The sequence below is a fragment of the Notechis scutatus genome, chromosome 6 (assembly GCF_049901735.1).
Source record: "Notechis scutatus isolate UNSWTSFEM ecotype Mainland chromosome 6, rNotScu1.2, whole genome shotgun sequence".
Lineage (NCBI taxonomy): Eukaryota > Metazoa > Chordata > Lepidosauria > Squamata > Elapidae > Notechis > Notechis scutatus.
Genome location: NC_142014.1, coordinates 36,350,612 through 36,364,798, shown reverse-complemented (window position 1 = coordinate 36,364,798; position 14,187 = coordinate 36,350,612). Strand labels below are relative to the sequence as shown.

Sequence of the window (14,187 nt, the reverse complement as noted above, 5' to 3'; positions counted from 1 at the left end):
GCATATGAACTAAAGTAGCTGAAATTATACATTGTTATTTTGAAAAGAAGAAGCCCAATGTTACATTTTACATCAGAGGAAGATTATCTAATTGGTTTTTTTTTAATATGGTACATATTTGCATATCTCCAACTAAGTTTGCTTACTCTCTAGAACAGAGGTCCCCAAACTTGGCAACTTTAAGACTTGTGGACTTCCAGAATTTTCCAGTCAGCATAGCTTGGGGACCCCTGCTATAGAATCTATCATATTATTTGGAAATAGAATGTATTAATCGATTGAGTTTACAGACAAACAATGAACACAGGGCATTAGTTTAATTACTTGAGCAAATTGTGAACACAGGAAAAAATGTTAGTTACTCAAGCCAATTATAGGCTATAATGCAGTATAGCTTTGTTGAAGCATATTTTACTGTATATGTGAAATGTAGGTGGGAATTGACTTAGCCTTGCATCATTATTTTTAAAACTATTATTCATTAATCTTATCAAGATAAGTATATGGTTTGAACAATTAGGCTTTAGGCTGCCATAATCCATAACATTCATGCAGAAAAATATACAAGTGTATTTATGAAGTTATTTAAATCTACATCTATTTATCAATTCATGTTGGATTTATAAAATTCAGTTAAATGTTAAAGGGAGGAGGATAAGATGGGGAACAATCAACAATGCCATTGATATTATTTTTATTTTCAATAGAAGTATCAATTGTCGCAGCATGAATACTCATGGTACTCTTTAATTCCTAGCATTCTTGTATTTAATTTAAACACCTTTATCTCCCTTTTCCTTTTCCCCAATACTCAGAGCCATTTAATACTCTAATTAGAAATATAACTCACCACTGCAAACAACAAAGGGAAATGCATTGTTTTACATTGTCTCATCACATGATGGTTTCATTATGTGGGTTGTTCACATGTTGTTTAGTTGTTTAAATAATTAATTTCCTATAACAGAACAGTGACTAGCTTGTTCATTTTATTTTAATGATATATCAAAGTATACACTTGCTGGCAAGATGGGCCCAAGAATCAGAATCTGCTATTATGTTGCTATAGCTGATGTTCAAATAAGTGTCTGGCTGGTAACAAAGATCTATCTGGAATGTAAAGAAGTTATATTGTACAAGTTAAGTGGAGCAAATGGTCTGCTTTTATAAAGAATAAAAAAGATGTTACTTTATATATTTTATCTGATTATTTTTAATTTCCTGCAAATGTTAGTATATCAGGCAATAACAAATGAATATTGTAGGGCAACTTTTCTTAAAGAGGTTACCTCAATATGTTTCAGGAGTTCAGCTCCTATAATCTTCATCAGAACGGAGTTGTATTACAAAAACTTGGGGAGGTTTATTTCACTCAATTATCTCAGTGCATGGATATTCTTGAAAGAGCTATTCAAATTGTCAATTTCCATTGCCTTTGTTCCTCAGGAATTCAGATCCAAGATCTACTTACCAGATCCCATTCTTAACAGAAAGGATGAGAAATTACATTTAGAAAAGGGGAAAATCCTACATTGCGTGCCTACCTGATCACTTTCTATAGACTGGAAAGGAAGTTCCCTTTGACTCTGCATGGAATCCTTGCAATCCTAATCTTCAAGACATTTCACTTTAATTAGAACAGTTTCCCCTCTTAGTCTAGGAACTAAATGGATACTTTGTTTCTGACATTTTGCTTTATTTTTCTTACTGGGCACATTCTATCATGTAATGTTATTCTTGAAAAAAAAAAGACAAAAAATGAAATAAAACCTAGGTCAACCTTTTTTTTTTTAAGAAGTAAACTTAACAAGCATCTGATTTATGATCTGAAAAATGCAAAAAATATATAATTAGGCATTGATACTTTTAGGAACTTGCTGTGCATATCATTTCACTTGAGAGAAACAGAGTATCCCTTGAACCCTCTCAGTTAAACCCAGGATGATGGAACTTAAAAAAGCCACAGTACTGCACACATTCAATAAATATGCAGAAGAATTTATCCTGTGATCTAGACCTTGTTGGGAATAATAAGGTGTAAGCCCTAGAGGACTAAATAAGAAATACGGTAGTTTTACTTCAAAATATTCTGTAGTCACCATAATTATCTTAATTAATAAGATAATTAATAATAATAATAATAATATAATATAATAATAGTTATTATTATCTTCTTCATGCAACTTGTTTATGTAAAAATCTTACATACAAAACTGACAGAGAGCAATGTCCAGCATTAAACTGTGCCAGAAGCAGCACAGCAGCAAGTGTTTCATTCTGGGATACAGAAGATGAATCCTTATAGTTCAAATAAACTAGTCAAAAATATTTCAGTCATCTGGACACAAAAAGCAAGTGACACAAATGGTTTGGACAATTGCAGTGGCAGAATTAGGTTATCCTTGGAACTATTTAACTCTGGAAAGATTGTGCATTGTGTATTTGTGAGTTCAGATCCAAACAAAACACGTTGAAATAAATATTTTGTTTAAAATAAAACGAGAGGGATCTTTTTCCTTAATTCCCCAGCATTCATTTTTCATTTATTTTTATTTATTTATTTTTCCAGCTTTTATTACTTTATAAGTAACTCAAGGCAACAAGCATACCTAATCTTCCTTTCTCCTATTTTCCCCACAATAGCAACCCTGTGAGCTTAGTAAGACTAAGGAGTGAGTAAGATCTGAGGGGAAGAAATCCTATTCACTTGTTGGATGGAGGGACAAGCTTTAATTGATTTGTTTATTTGTCAAACATGTGCAAGACAAGTATAAGTATGAACATAAACAAGAACAAAGGAAATAAATATAGATAAATGGTGATTGATACAGTAAAGGAAGTAAATACAGATAACTGATCTTACTAGGGGTTAGCTTAACTAACCCCACAATTTTATGTCGTGTGTGTGTGTGTGTGTGTGTGTGTGTGTGTGTGTGTGTGTGTGTGATGGTTGTTTTAACTGACCTTGTAACTGCCTAAAACTGTATAGCAGATAGGCGGGATAAATAAATTTGTCAAAAGCAGTGTTGCATCACATTAAACTGTGCATTTTCTCCCAGTTCAAATGAGCAGAAATACAGGTGCAATTATTACTGAAGATCCAACTACATGGAACACAGTACCGAAGGAGAACTGGGACTCAGGTGCAGGAAAAGCGATCGAGGGAAGAGTCGGGACTGTGGAGGGAAAAGAGATGATATTCTCTTAGCTAATTAATGTTGACACAAGACGAGGGCTGAGGCGAAGCCGCCTGGTACATTTTGGGTGCACCTTTTACCCAACGCGTGACCGACTTCGCTCCCGACTGGGCGCGAGAGGATCGGGGGCGCGCGCGCGCGGCGCTCTTGACTTCCTCCTCAATCCGCGACTCCTTCTTCTCCGGGGTCCCCGTGTCCCGCTCTTCCCGGGCGTCGAGGGGAGGCGTCTCCAATGAAAGCAGCTCAACTGCTCATTCCTCCTTCCTTCCTTCCCGCCCTTCGTCCATTGTGCAGCCGGCAACTCCAGCACTCCCACCTGCTGGCAGCGGCGAGGCGAAGCAAGCGACGTCCCCCCACGCTTCATTCACCCCTCTGCGCGCCCGTATGTCCCCAGCTGAACCGGGGAGAGCCTCCTCCTCCTCCTCCTCCCGCCAGCGTGCGGAGTCGCCCCCTTGCCCTTCCTTCCTCTTCCCCAGCAGCACCTTCCTTCAAGTGAGGCAGCGTTGCAATCAGCAGCGCCGTCCCCGCCTCGCTGCTTCTCCTGCCCAGAAGAGCCACCGCCGCCGCCGCAATTCCCCGGGAGTGAAAGCGGGGGAATAGGGACCGGTGGTTGGACTGCCGCCGCTGCCGCTGCCCGCCTAGGGCTGTAATGTGCTCCCCGCTGCTGTTGTTAGTGCCGCAGCAGAAGCAGCAGCCGCAGCCCTGAAGGAGCCATGCCGGGCTGGAAGAAGAACATCCCCGTCTGTCTCCAAGCCGAGCAGGAGAGAGGTGAGTGAGCGCAGGGGGCGCAGAGCGGGAGCTTCGGGGGCGCAGAGCGGGAGGGAAGGGCTGGGCTGATCGGGACCCCCTTCCCTCGGCGCCCCTCCCGGGCCCCCCTCCTTCAGGTGCTCTCCGCCTTGCGCCGCGCTCTCCTTCCCCTCCAAGAGGCAGGGAAGCGAGGCGGGGAGGCAGGCTGCCAGCAAACGGGGGAGTGTCTCGGCAAAGGCTCCGGTGGGCTGCGAAAGCAGGAGGGGGCGCCACTTTCTCTTCCGCGAGTTAACTTTTCTTTGCCTAAGCGCCTTGCCTCGCCTTGTCCCTTGCTTCTACGGGGCGGGGAGAAGTGGGTGCTCCTTGAGACAAATGCTCTATCGGGCCTGGTCTCCGTCTCTTGATACCATTGGTCTCCTTGAGAAGTGTAAGGACTCGGCAAAGTTGAAGCCTCTGCTGGGGATGACTGGGGGGGGGTTCTACTCGCTCCCATGCGATAGTGAAGAAGAGATGGACACACAGAGAGAGAAGCTGCCTTTGGTTAGGGTGTTGGAACGAGGCTTCCAAATTGTCCTGATTTTGGGGGGGGGGGGTGGGGAGAAGAGTTTAAGTACCTCCGTTCTGGTTTGTGATTTTCCTTCCAAATGGATTGGCCTTTGGTTCAGGCCACCCATTCTCCACAACCAGTCCAGCATCCAGCCATAGGGTCTGATGCTCTCCAACAGGATGCTGGGCAAATTATGGAATTCTGAGATTTCAGAACCTGGGTGGGGGTGGGCACAATCCTTGGGGTTCTGGTTCCTATAGGAGTAGATTTTGTAGCAAGGAAACAATGATTTTGTGCTTTTCTGAAAGTATTCAGATTTCTAGATTCTCCACCATTTCAAGGAATCTCTCTTTTTTTCAGATAAAGTTGCACCAGAGAAATCATGCTCCTGTTTTTGAGCTGGGGGTTTTCTTGGTCCATCATGTAATAAAAAACTTGTCCTGAAATAAGAGATTACTTTATATCCATAGCCTTAAAGTAGCCAACAGGAAATCCAGATAAAAGAACATTTACAGATTTCAGTTAATAGGCTCTACTTAACTTTTTAAGTGTTGTGAAGTTAACATATTTTGTTAAGCAGGGTAGGGAAGGTTGCAGAATGTTCATTAACTGCTATTAATATTGAGCTATGTGCTTCATGTTAAAAACAATCTGAAAAGAAAGACTATGTGTTGGTGTCAGAAAGAGTAAAAATAGGACTTGATTAAATTTGCAAAACTATCATTTATCTTCAAAGACTATTTTTATTGCTTATTCAGAAATAATGCAAAATATCTACAAAAATTACATATAGAGCTCATCTTTAGGAAAAATTGGAATTGCTAAAACTTTTTGAAAAAATGTTTCATAATTTATCTCTACTGTAACAATAGCTGCAGTGTGATTTACTGGGTGGGGAAGGTTGTAAGCCAATTTATTGAAAGACAAATTGACTGCAGCAAACAATGTTTGTAAATATGTGGTTGCTTTGGTTATTTACTGCACTGTATAATTGTAACACATTGGCCTTGATGTTTTCTGGTAATTTTTCAAAATCAACAAACTTTTAAATGCATTGCTCATTCAAACAGCTTTTCAAAAGCCACTGGGTTTACTTTATACAAACTGTGTGCTTGTAATATTTATGTGTGTGAGAGCTGCATAATTTAGGCTGTGGTATACTATATCTGCAGGCTTAAATATATTACTGATCAAAATGTAGTTTATTTAACATGGGAGATCTTTGGTTTGTAAGTTGTGACTATAATGAGATGGGGAGATTATTTAAATTTCATTTACAAGGTAATCAATGCAATCCTATTTGTTTCTACCCAAACTAATTGTATTGAATCTTAATCCATATTGGCAACCTAAAATAAATTAAATGCAAAAACAATATACATTTGAATGAACTTAAATTGTTTGGGGGGAAAAAATCGATGACCATAATATTACAAAATAATACAGCTAATTTTTCATGGAAAAAATTCAAAAGGTTTTTGTAAAGTAAAGGCAATAAATCAATTTTGTGCATAAAAAATAGGATCGATGATACTGTATTTTATTTTTGCCTGTATTTTTTTATTTTTATTATGATAATGAAGTTCAACAATTGCTTTGACTATATTTTTATATGCTGTTCTGAACCAATAGGTATACTCTTTTTAAACAGTTTATAACCTTGTTTGCTTAATTTTTGTTTTGTGTTTATGCAATTATCATAGCATATTTTACCATTTTTTGTTATTTTTTCTCCTTGGTATAAATAGTTTGAGTTCTGAGATGGTTCCATTTATAATGCTCCATCTTCATGAATGGGTATAGAAAAACGTCAGTGCTGTTTTAGATTAATTTTTTTCTCTTTCTGCCGAAACATACTCTCTATATAAGGAATAGATAAAATGATCAAAATACATAAATTGGTGTTGAATTAGGATTTGATGATGAGAGAAGATATTTTAAAAAAAAACCCTCAGAAAAATGGCTAGAGTTTGCATGTAATGAAGATCCAATTTCACTGTGGTGTTGACTTAGAAAGCAATTATAAATACAAATTCTGATTCAGAACCAGTTTGCTTATAACTCCCTCTGCTGTTAGTACACAATATTTTTATTCTGAAGATCAGTTTTAGTAAATCAAGCCAACTTGTTTGTTCAAAGAATAAGTATTCCTTATTTCAAATATGTGTATATTTATTGTGGGCAGTAGATATACAATAAACTGAAATAATGAAAAAATGTGTTTAACTGGTGCTTAGAAAAAGGTGTCTGAGAAAGAGAATGAATTCCATCCATATCATTTTCAATACAACAAATTCATTCAGCTGGAAGAAAGAACTGTATTGAGTTGCATTTCATTGTTAACACCTAGAAAGAGCCCTAAATAATTCAACAGCCAGCTTGAAGTTCACTACTGAAGTTCTTTTCCTCATAATAATTTGTAGCTGTCTATCAGTAACTCTGTCTTGAAAAACAAAAAGCGTATGATTTACATAACATTTGCCAATTCATACTAAAAAAATAAAAATAAAAATAATACCAAATATATAATAATAAAATGAAATATTGGTATATTTATATTTTAGTCTGGCTTTGACTTATTTTAGAACATTTTTTTTCTGGACAAAAACAGAAGTATTTTAACTCATTGGGAGAAAATACTATTCTGTCTCTATAGTTCCAAACTCAACCTTTTAATTGAATTAAGCATGTATTTGTGTGTATATATTCCTATTGGATTTTACACCAAGATAGTTAAAGTTACAGCCTCAATAATTTAAAGTTATTTGAAACAGTTTTAATCTTTTTTTTTAATTTGAAAAGGCAACTAAATATTTTTTAGAAAAATGTTGTGTATAAAATATTTGAATTATAGTGTTTTCTGTATGTATGAAATGTAGCTTCTGAGATATAACCTTCCTGCTTCACAGATGACATTTATTAAACAGATTTGTTTAATAATTTGTTTAATAGCCCAACTCACACACAGTGCTCTAGAGTCCAGAGGTCTTCAAACTTGACAGCTTTAAGACTTGTGGACTTCAACTCCCAGAATTCCTCCTCCAGTAATGTTAGCTCAGGAATTCTGGGAGTTGAAGTCCACAAGTCTTAAACTTGCCAAGTTTGAAGACCCTTGCAGTCTAGACAGCATATAATACTACAAAAATCCATAGTTTAAACCAACCCCACAGCACTAACAACACAATCAGACAAACTTCTCTAGAAGCTCTGTATGGGTCCCCAAGAAAACCGTGTCTTCAATGCCTTGTGGAAAAGCAACAATGTGGGAGCCAATCTTATATCTGGGAAAATAATGTTCCAAAGGCAGGGAGCCACCACAGAGAAAGTCCTTTATTTAGGTCCCACCAGATGTACGGCACTTTTTGTTGGGAACTGCAACATGCTCTGCCTTCCTGCTCTAATGGGTTGGGTAGATGTAATTGGGGAGAGGCAGTCCTTCAAATAACCTGGCCACAAGCCATATAAAGATGATGACCAAAACTTTGAATAGCACCTGGAAGCAAACAGACAAGCAATGCAGCTCCCACAAATGAGATGATGCATGTACGCATTTGTGGGGAATGTATATGGATCCTTATTGAAAGCACATGCAACTTTATTGCATCACCTAGCCCAGTGGTTGCCAAAAGGTGGGCCGTGGCCCACTGGTGGTCCATGAGAAAATTTTGGTGGTCTGCAGAGAAATGTCACCCACAGAGCACACCCCCAAAGCAATTAATCCAGGCTGCACAGGAACACAAGGCTGTGCCACCCACATGGCCCCCAGGAACCCTCTCTGCCCACTCCTTATCTAGCAAACTTGCCTGCTAAGTTGCTATTTTTCCTTTTTTCCCCCCCAACCATCAGCTGTTCTGCTGTGCCAGGAGATTTAGATTAGCTAGAAAGCAGGAAACGGTTGGATTTCTTGCTTTCCAGCTAAACTTTAGATCTGCTAAAGATCTGTTTTTAAGCAGAGCCGAACCTTCCTTAGAACTGAAACTTCTATTATTCAGTGCAGGTAGCCGATGGCAGAATCATAGATCTCTAAGTGAATCTCTGATTCTCTTAATTTTCTTTTATGGTTATCTCATTTTATGGTTATCTCACTCCTGCTTTAACACTTGACAATATTAAAATGAAGAAATGTTGGTCATTTTTTCCAGAAGAATTTAGTTGGGAAATTTTCCTTCAAAAAGAGTATCCCAACCATTCTCCATTTGAATATTTTTTTATACTTTGACTTCTTTGCCCATGCTATAGTAAGTTTATGTATTGCTATTATTTTTTGAAAAGTGTTTTCACTTTGGAGAAAAGCAAGGTGATTGACTAAACATTTAAAATTATTGCTACAGTAGCGGGTTTGCTAGAAGGTAGTTTATGATTTTTATGCCACATCATGTTAAACTATTAATGGGTATGTATTGCAAATTAATGTAACTTATTTGCTAAAACTATTTAAGTGCTTAAATAAAAATTAGCATGCATAATATTGCAATATTAGAGATTCAGATTTTGAAGAAATATATGGTAAGAGTTAGCAATGCTCTAAACCTCTACCTAGACATTTTATTTACATTCCTAAGCCCTTCAGTAATTTTATTATTTCAGTATTTCCAGTGATTTGCATATATATGACCTACAATTCTGAGCTTCAATCTTTTCTGCATTTTTCTTTTACATTTTTAAACAATAGTATTCTCCATTCGCTTTTTTCTCTGGCTTTAATTTATAGCTTGAGTTTTTCTGGAGATAAAAGGACAGAAATACTTGTTCTAGGACTTTTTACACTGAATTTGTTCTATATGTCATAATAGTACACATTAAGTTCTATAATTTACAGATATATGAATATTTAGTTTCTTTACTGAAAGATACAGTTTCTTCACTGTAAATTCCAAGATGATTTACAACATAATCAAAACCAACAATGTTAAGTAACAAGCCAACCACAATTCTGATATAAAAAAAATAAACAAACCAACATTTGGAAGATTTTAAAGCAGTTTTCAGCCACTTCATATACTATATGTGCAAATGGTACCACTGTCTCCAAAATATTGCTAGCAAGATTCAAAAGTAATGTCAAGAAAGCAATGAGAAAAAGTTTTCTTTAGAAAATTTCAGAATATGGTAGTTGTGCTCAAAAAAGAAATGGAAGGAAAAATACAAATGAGTGCAAAATGGCTATGCATGGCACATGGATTCTGTCTCTATATGGAAGCTCGCTCAACCATCTTCAGCATTATCATGGTTCTAATGAAATCTTCAAGGTTTGCAAAGTCAGGAAACAAGAAACTACCTGAGTTTCTGGAATCATCTTTGTTGTTAATACCGTAATATAACAGAATCTTCAAAGTTTGCCAAAGTAATTTTCCCAGATCAACTTATATTTAGCGTAATTATGGCAAAGTTTTTCTGAATCTCTCACATTTCCCCCCTTCCCTAGATTTAAGAAATCTCTTTTGTAATGGTCCTGCCTCCACTTCTGTGTTCTCGATTTTATGCCTAGCTTTGCTATTTCGTTTGAACTCTAGGCTGTCTTGTACATGCTATTTAGATTCATTGCTGTTGTGGAAAGATGAAAGGATATGCATTAGAAGGGGAAAACAGAGATAGGCTTTTCCTGGTTTCAGAGCAACCTTCCACAACAGGTTAATAGTCATGCTGCAGTAATTACCCATAAACAACCCTTCTCTCTCCTCTAATGTTTCTTATCCCAGTGAATTCTGATATCATGGCATAGTCACTCAGTGTTAAAGAAGAGGTTTGGAGAAAACATCCCAATAAACAGGCTGTCAGGCCCCACAATCATGTTCATGCAAAAAGAAGCCTAAGCATTCCTGCCATAGACACAGCAGATTCTGACTTGAGTCTGAAACCTCCTATACTCAGCTCTGAAGAACATTGGGGTCTGAAGAGACAGCACCAAAAGACAAAGATGTTTAGAGGTGTTTGGTTATGCCAAGAGGGAGCTGAACCTGGCAGGACTGTTTAGGAATGATCTCAAGAAACCCAGGTTTGATCCAGTTATGCATGCTCCTCAGTTAGTATTGTACATGTTAAACTTCTGCTCTGCAAACAACGTTGATTGCCTATATGCTCGGAGTTCAATTTAAACTACTGGGCTACCAGTAAAGCCCTTCATAGAGTAAAGGTGTTTGAGGGATTGCCTTTTTTCAGTTCCATTTTCCTATCCCATTAGAACTGGGTGGAGGGGAATGCTTTTGGTCCCATATACTGTATTAGGAAGTGCCATCTCTCAGTACCCAGGCGAACATTCCTTTTTGTCAATGGTGCCTACCATTTGGAACATTATTCTCATCCCCAAATTTAGATTTCCCTGACCCTGCTGCTCTTCCATAAGGTCTTAAAGATGTTTAAATTGTTTTGTTTTTATCTCAGCTATCATTATGTATGCAATGTTTCTCTTGTTATCTGTTGTTTTATAGAGTTTTTAACTGCTGCCAGCTGCCCTGTCATACATTTCAAAAGGATGACCATATTAATTGAAATAATCAGTAAACCAACAATCTCAATGAAATCACTGGGACAGTTCCCATATATAAAAGCTGCCACAAAGGTCCCCATATTGTCCCCAAACTGTTAGCGGCCAAGACTTTTTCTTTGAAAGCTTTCTGCCAAATGAATCTGTGAAATTTGAACTGAATTTTCAGTGCTGAGATAAACCCACTAGATTTATTACAACCTTAAACTAGATATAAGTGGTGCTTTTTTTTTGAAAATTGTATTGATTTTTAAAAACAAACATAAACGAACAAAACATAAAACATAGAAACATTAAACATCTTTTTTGAAAGCAGCCTGATCCCGGGTTACATCTCTTCGTACAGACACAAATTCAAGTTCATGCTCATTTTTATATTCCATTCCATATCTTATTACCATTCTACATTTTCTATATAACTTCTCCCCTCTTTCAACTTTCTTAATTTTATTTTATTTATTTCATCTCAATTCAAATCATCATACTTATATTCTTTGTCTGTCCTGTTTCAGCTGTCTATTATCTTTTTTCATAAAGCAAAATTTCTCCTGTGATCACTGATTGGAGTATGACGCCTTTATATCTTTCCCCTAAAATTATAACACTTAATATAATACATAACTTCCGTTCGGATTCTGCTTGGTACATTCTATAACTACACAATCTATTTTAAAAAAAGAAAAATTATAAATATATAACATAATTAAAACAACAATCCATACCAATTCAATTCTATCATTAATATTAATATTCATTTAAATCTTAAACATTTTACACATTACTTTTCAAATAAGTATCATACTTCTATGGGAACACTTATAAACTTTCCATAATTACTCCCCCCCCCACACTTCACTTATATTTTATAAAACATTGAGTAGTTAAAATGTTCCCATTCCTTCCTAGTTCAATTCTCTCATTTATTTCATTTCATTTATTTTGTTCACAAAAGTTTCACTGAATTACACTGACTATGTTATCCCACTTTTTAATCATGTTGTTTCCAATTTTCTAACATTATTTCTATTACAAATATAACAATACAATCTTATGTACCTTTACAGAATCCCTTTTTCAGTTAAATTTTCACCCATTATCTCTGAATAAGTCCTGTTTCTTTACATCTTGCTCCAGACCTTTGTAACTTCTCTTCCCTTCCTTCATCCCTCTCCCCTTTTTACCCCCTTGTCTCTCCACCTCCATTTCCCTCTTCTGTATTCCCCCTTTCTGTTGCTTTCCAACATTATATCCACTTTTCACATTATTTTCCCTTTTTTGGCTTTTTTTTTTATCTTAAATTCTCCATTCTCTTTCCCCCCTTTTCTTCCCCAGATAGAGTTACTTGTTCATTAAAAATGGCTTCTTCTTTGTCCCAATCTTCTTGTTGCGCAGTCTTTTCTTGTTGTTTCTTGTAGACACCAATTGCCATTTCTAAGAATTGAAAAATGGAGCCAAAGGAGCCCTTCTCTTCTTGTTCCTCTTCTTTATATTTTTTAAATTCGATTTTCAGTTCATCCAGAAGTGATGCCATTGTAGTTTTTTTTAAACAACCACCCAATTGTTTTCAGTCATTCAAATATAATTTCCAAAAATCCCAAAGTCACCAAACAATCCAAATACACACAAGCTGTTTCTTTTGACATTTTCTTCTTTTTTCACTTTCTCTTCTTGGGGTTACTATTTCCAGTTTAATTACCTCTTGGTGCCAAAGTGGATTTTTCCGATTTCTTTATTCAGCTCTTCTCGTTGTCAGTGTGAGGAAGGAGAGTGAAGAAGAAAAAAACTTTCCCTTTTCACTTTCATTCGCTGCTTCCGACTCTTCTTTGGGAGCGGTGTTATCTTTTGTAAAATTTAAATTCCAGGATACCTTAGTTGTTGCTTTTTGTCCCGGTTAACCAAAAACTTTCACTTCTTAACTTCCTCCTGCACTTTCTTTTCCAGCTGAGTGCTCCTTTGAGGCGGCCATTTCTGACTGCCGCTCTTACCGCCTTCGGGAAAGGGAGTTTAGCCAGCTGAGGAGGAGAGATGCGGCTCCCCTTGACCCTGCTGAGTCTCCCCTTCTTCACCACCTCTACGGGGTGGCTTAGCCCCGAAGCCAGCTGGCTCGGGGCGCTCTAGCTGCGAGCCCAGGCAGAAACCGTGCACGATCGCGGATTCCTGTCTGCCGCCGAAGACCTGCAAACCGGAACTCGCATATAAGTGGTGCTTTTTGTAAGACTAGATCATCAATAAAGGAATCCTTTATTGAGATGAGACAATTCATGTAGGGGTTAAAAGTAGTGTCTAATGTCTCTCAGGCATGCCAGGATAGATAAGGGAGTTTAGAACCCCTCCCCTTCTCTCAATGTGTATTTTGTGAAACAAAACCCAGTATGTTTATTCCACCCCCACCCCTTCTGAAGGAACGATCTTTTTCACAGTTTCCCAAGCATACTTCTCACTGGAATTTTTATGGTCTTCTCATCTCCTGGCTGTGCCGCTCAGAGGTGTTAGGTTCCAGCCATCTGGGATTCCTCTCTCCATTGTATCATGTGTGGGTCATACAAATTCGATATAAGATTGAATGTATTCAAGTTACATCAAGAAAGGATTTCTTTATCAGTCTCTCCCCCCCTTTTCTTCTTCCACTGAAGAAATGCCAGAGTGGATGTTTGGGTCTTGTGTTCATTATTAGGGAAGAATTTGAGTATGGGGAAGATGGTGTGCAGACTGAAGTGGGTTACCAGTGGTACTTTGGAAGGTTATTTAGGCCAGTGGAAAAGACAGGATTCAGTAGTGATGGAAACAGACAGACAGACAGAATGCGACAGCAGCGGCACTTTGGGAAAGTAGAGCAAAGCCGGAGTGGGAATTGAAGTCCACACAAGTTGCCAAGGTTGAGAAACACTGGCTGAATATATCAACCCAGCCATTCTGGTTAGAGTTTAGCATGATGTTTGATTCTGGCTTAGTCAATAAACCATGGCTAAGATCTTCCTGCTTCTTAATGCAGCTGCCCCTCTGCCCCTTCTCCAGCCACCTGCCCCATTTCTTTCTTTGGTATCCAATTTTGCAATGCTCCACCCAGGAGGAGGAAGGCGTGCGGAAGCAGCCCAGACCAGCGGAGGTGGAGGGAACAATCACTTGGAAAGTAAGCAAACAAGCAAGCAAGCGCAGGGCTCGGTTGGAAGAACCGGGCTGCAGAGGGAGGCTAGGTTCTAGGTCTGGGCCAG

General features: G+C 37.9%; 1 protein-coding gene across 2 annotated transcripts in view; it reads left to right on the top strand.

Annotated features, from left to right (window-relative positions):
* The first annotated feature begins 3,582 nt into the window (after positions 1-3,582).
* Positions 3,583-14,187, top strand: part of GRIP1 (glutamate receptor interacting protein 1) — a 324,841-nt gene continuing 314,236 nt past the window's right edge. Inside the window, exon 1 of one of the 2 annotated variants that reach the window (XM_087967965.1) lies at positions 3,583-3,965. In XM_087967965.1, coding sequence (XP_087824091.1) covers positions 3,911-3,965 — 55 coding nt within the window. In that variant the 5' untranslated portion in view covers positions 3,583-3,910. The remainder of the gene's footprint in view (positions 3,966-14,187) is intronic. The other variant, XM_087967968.1, reaches the window with a different exon arrangement.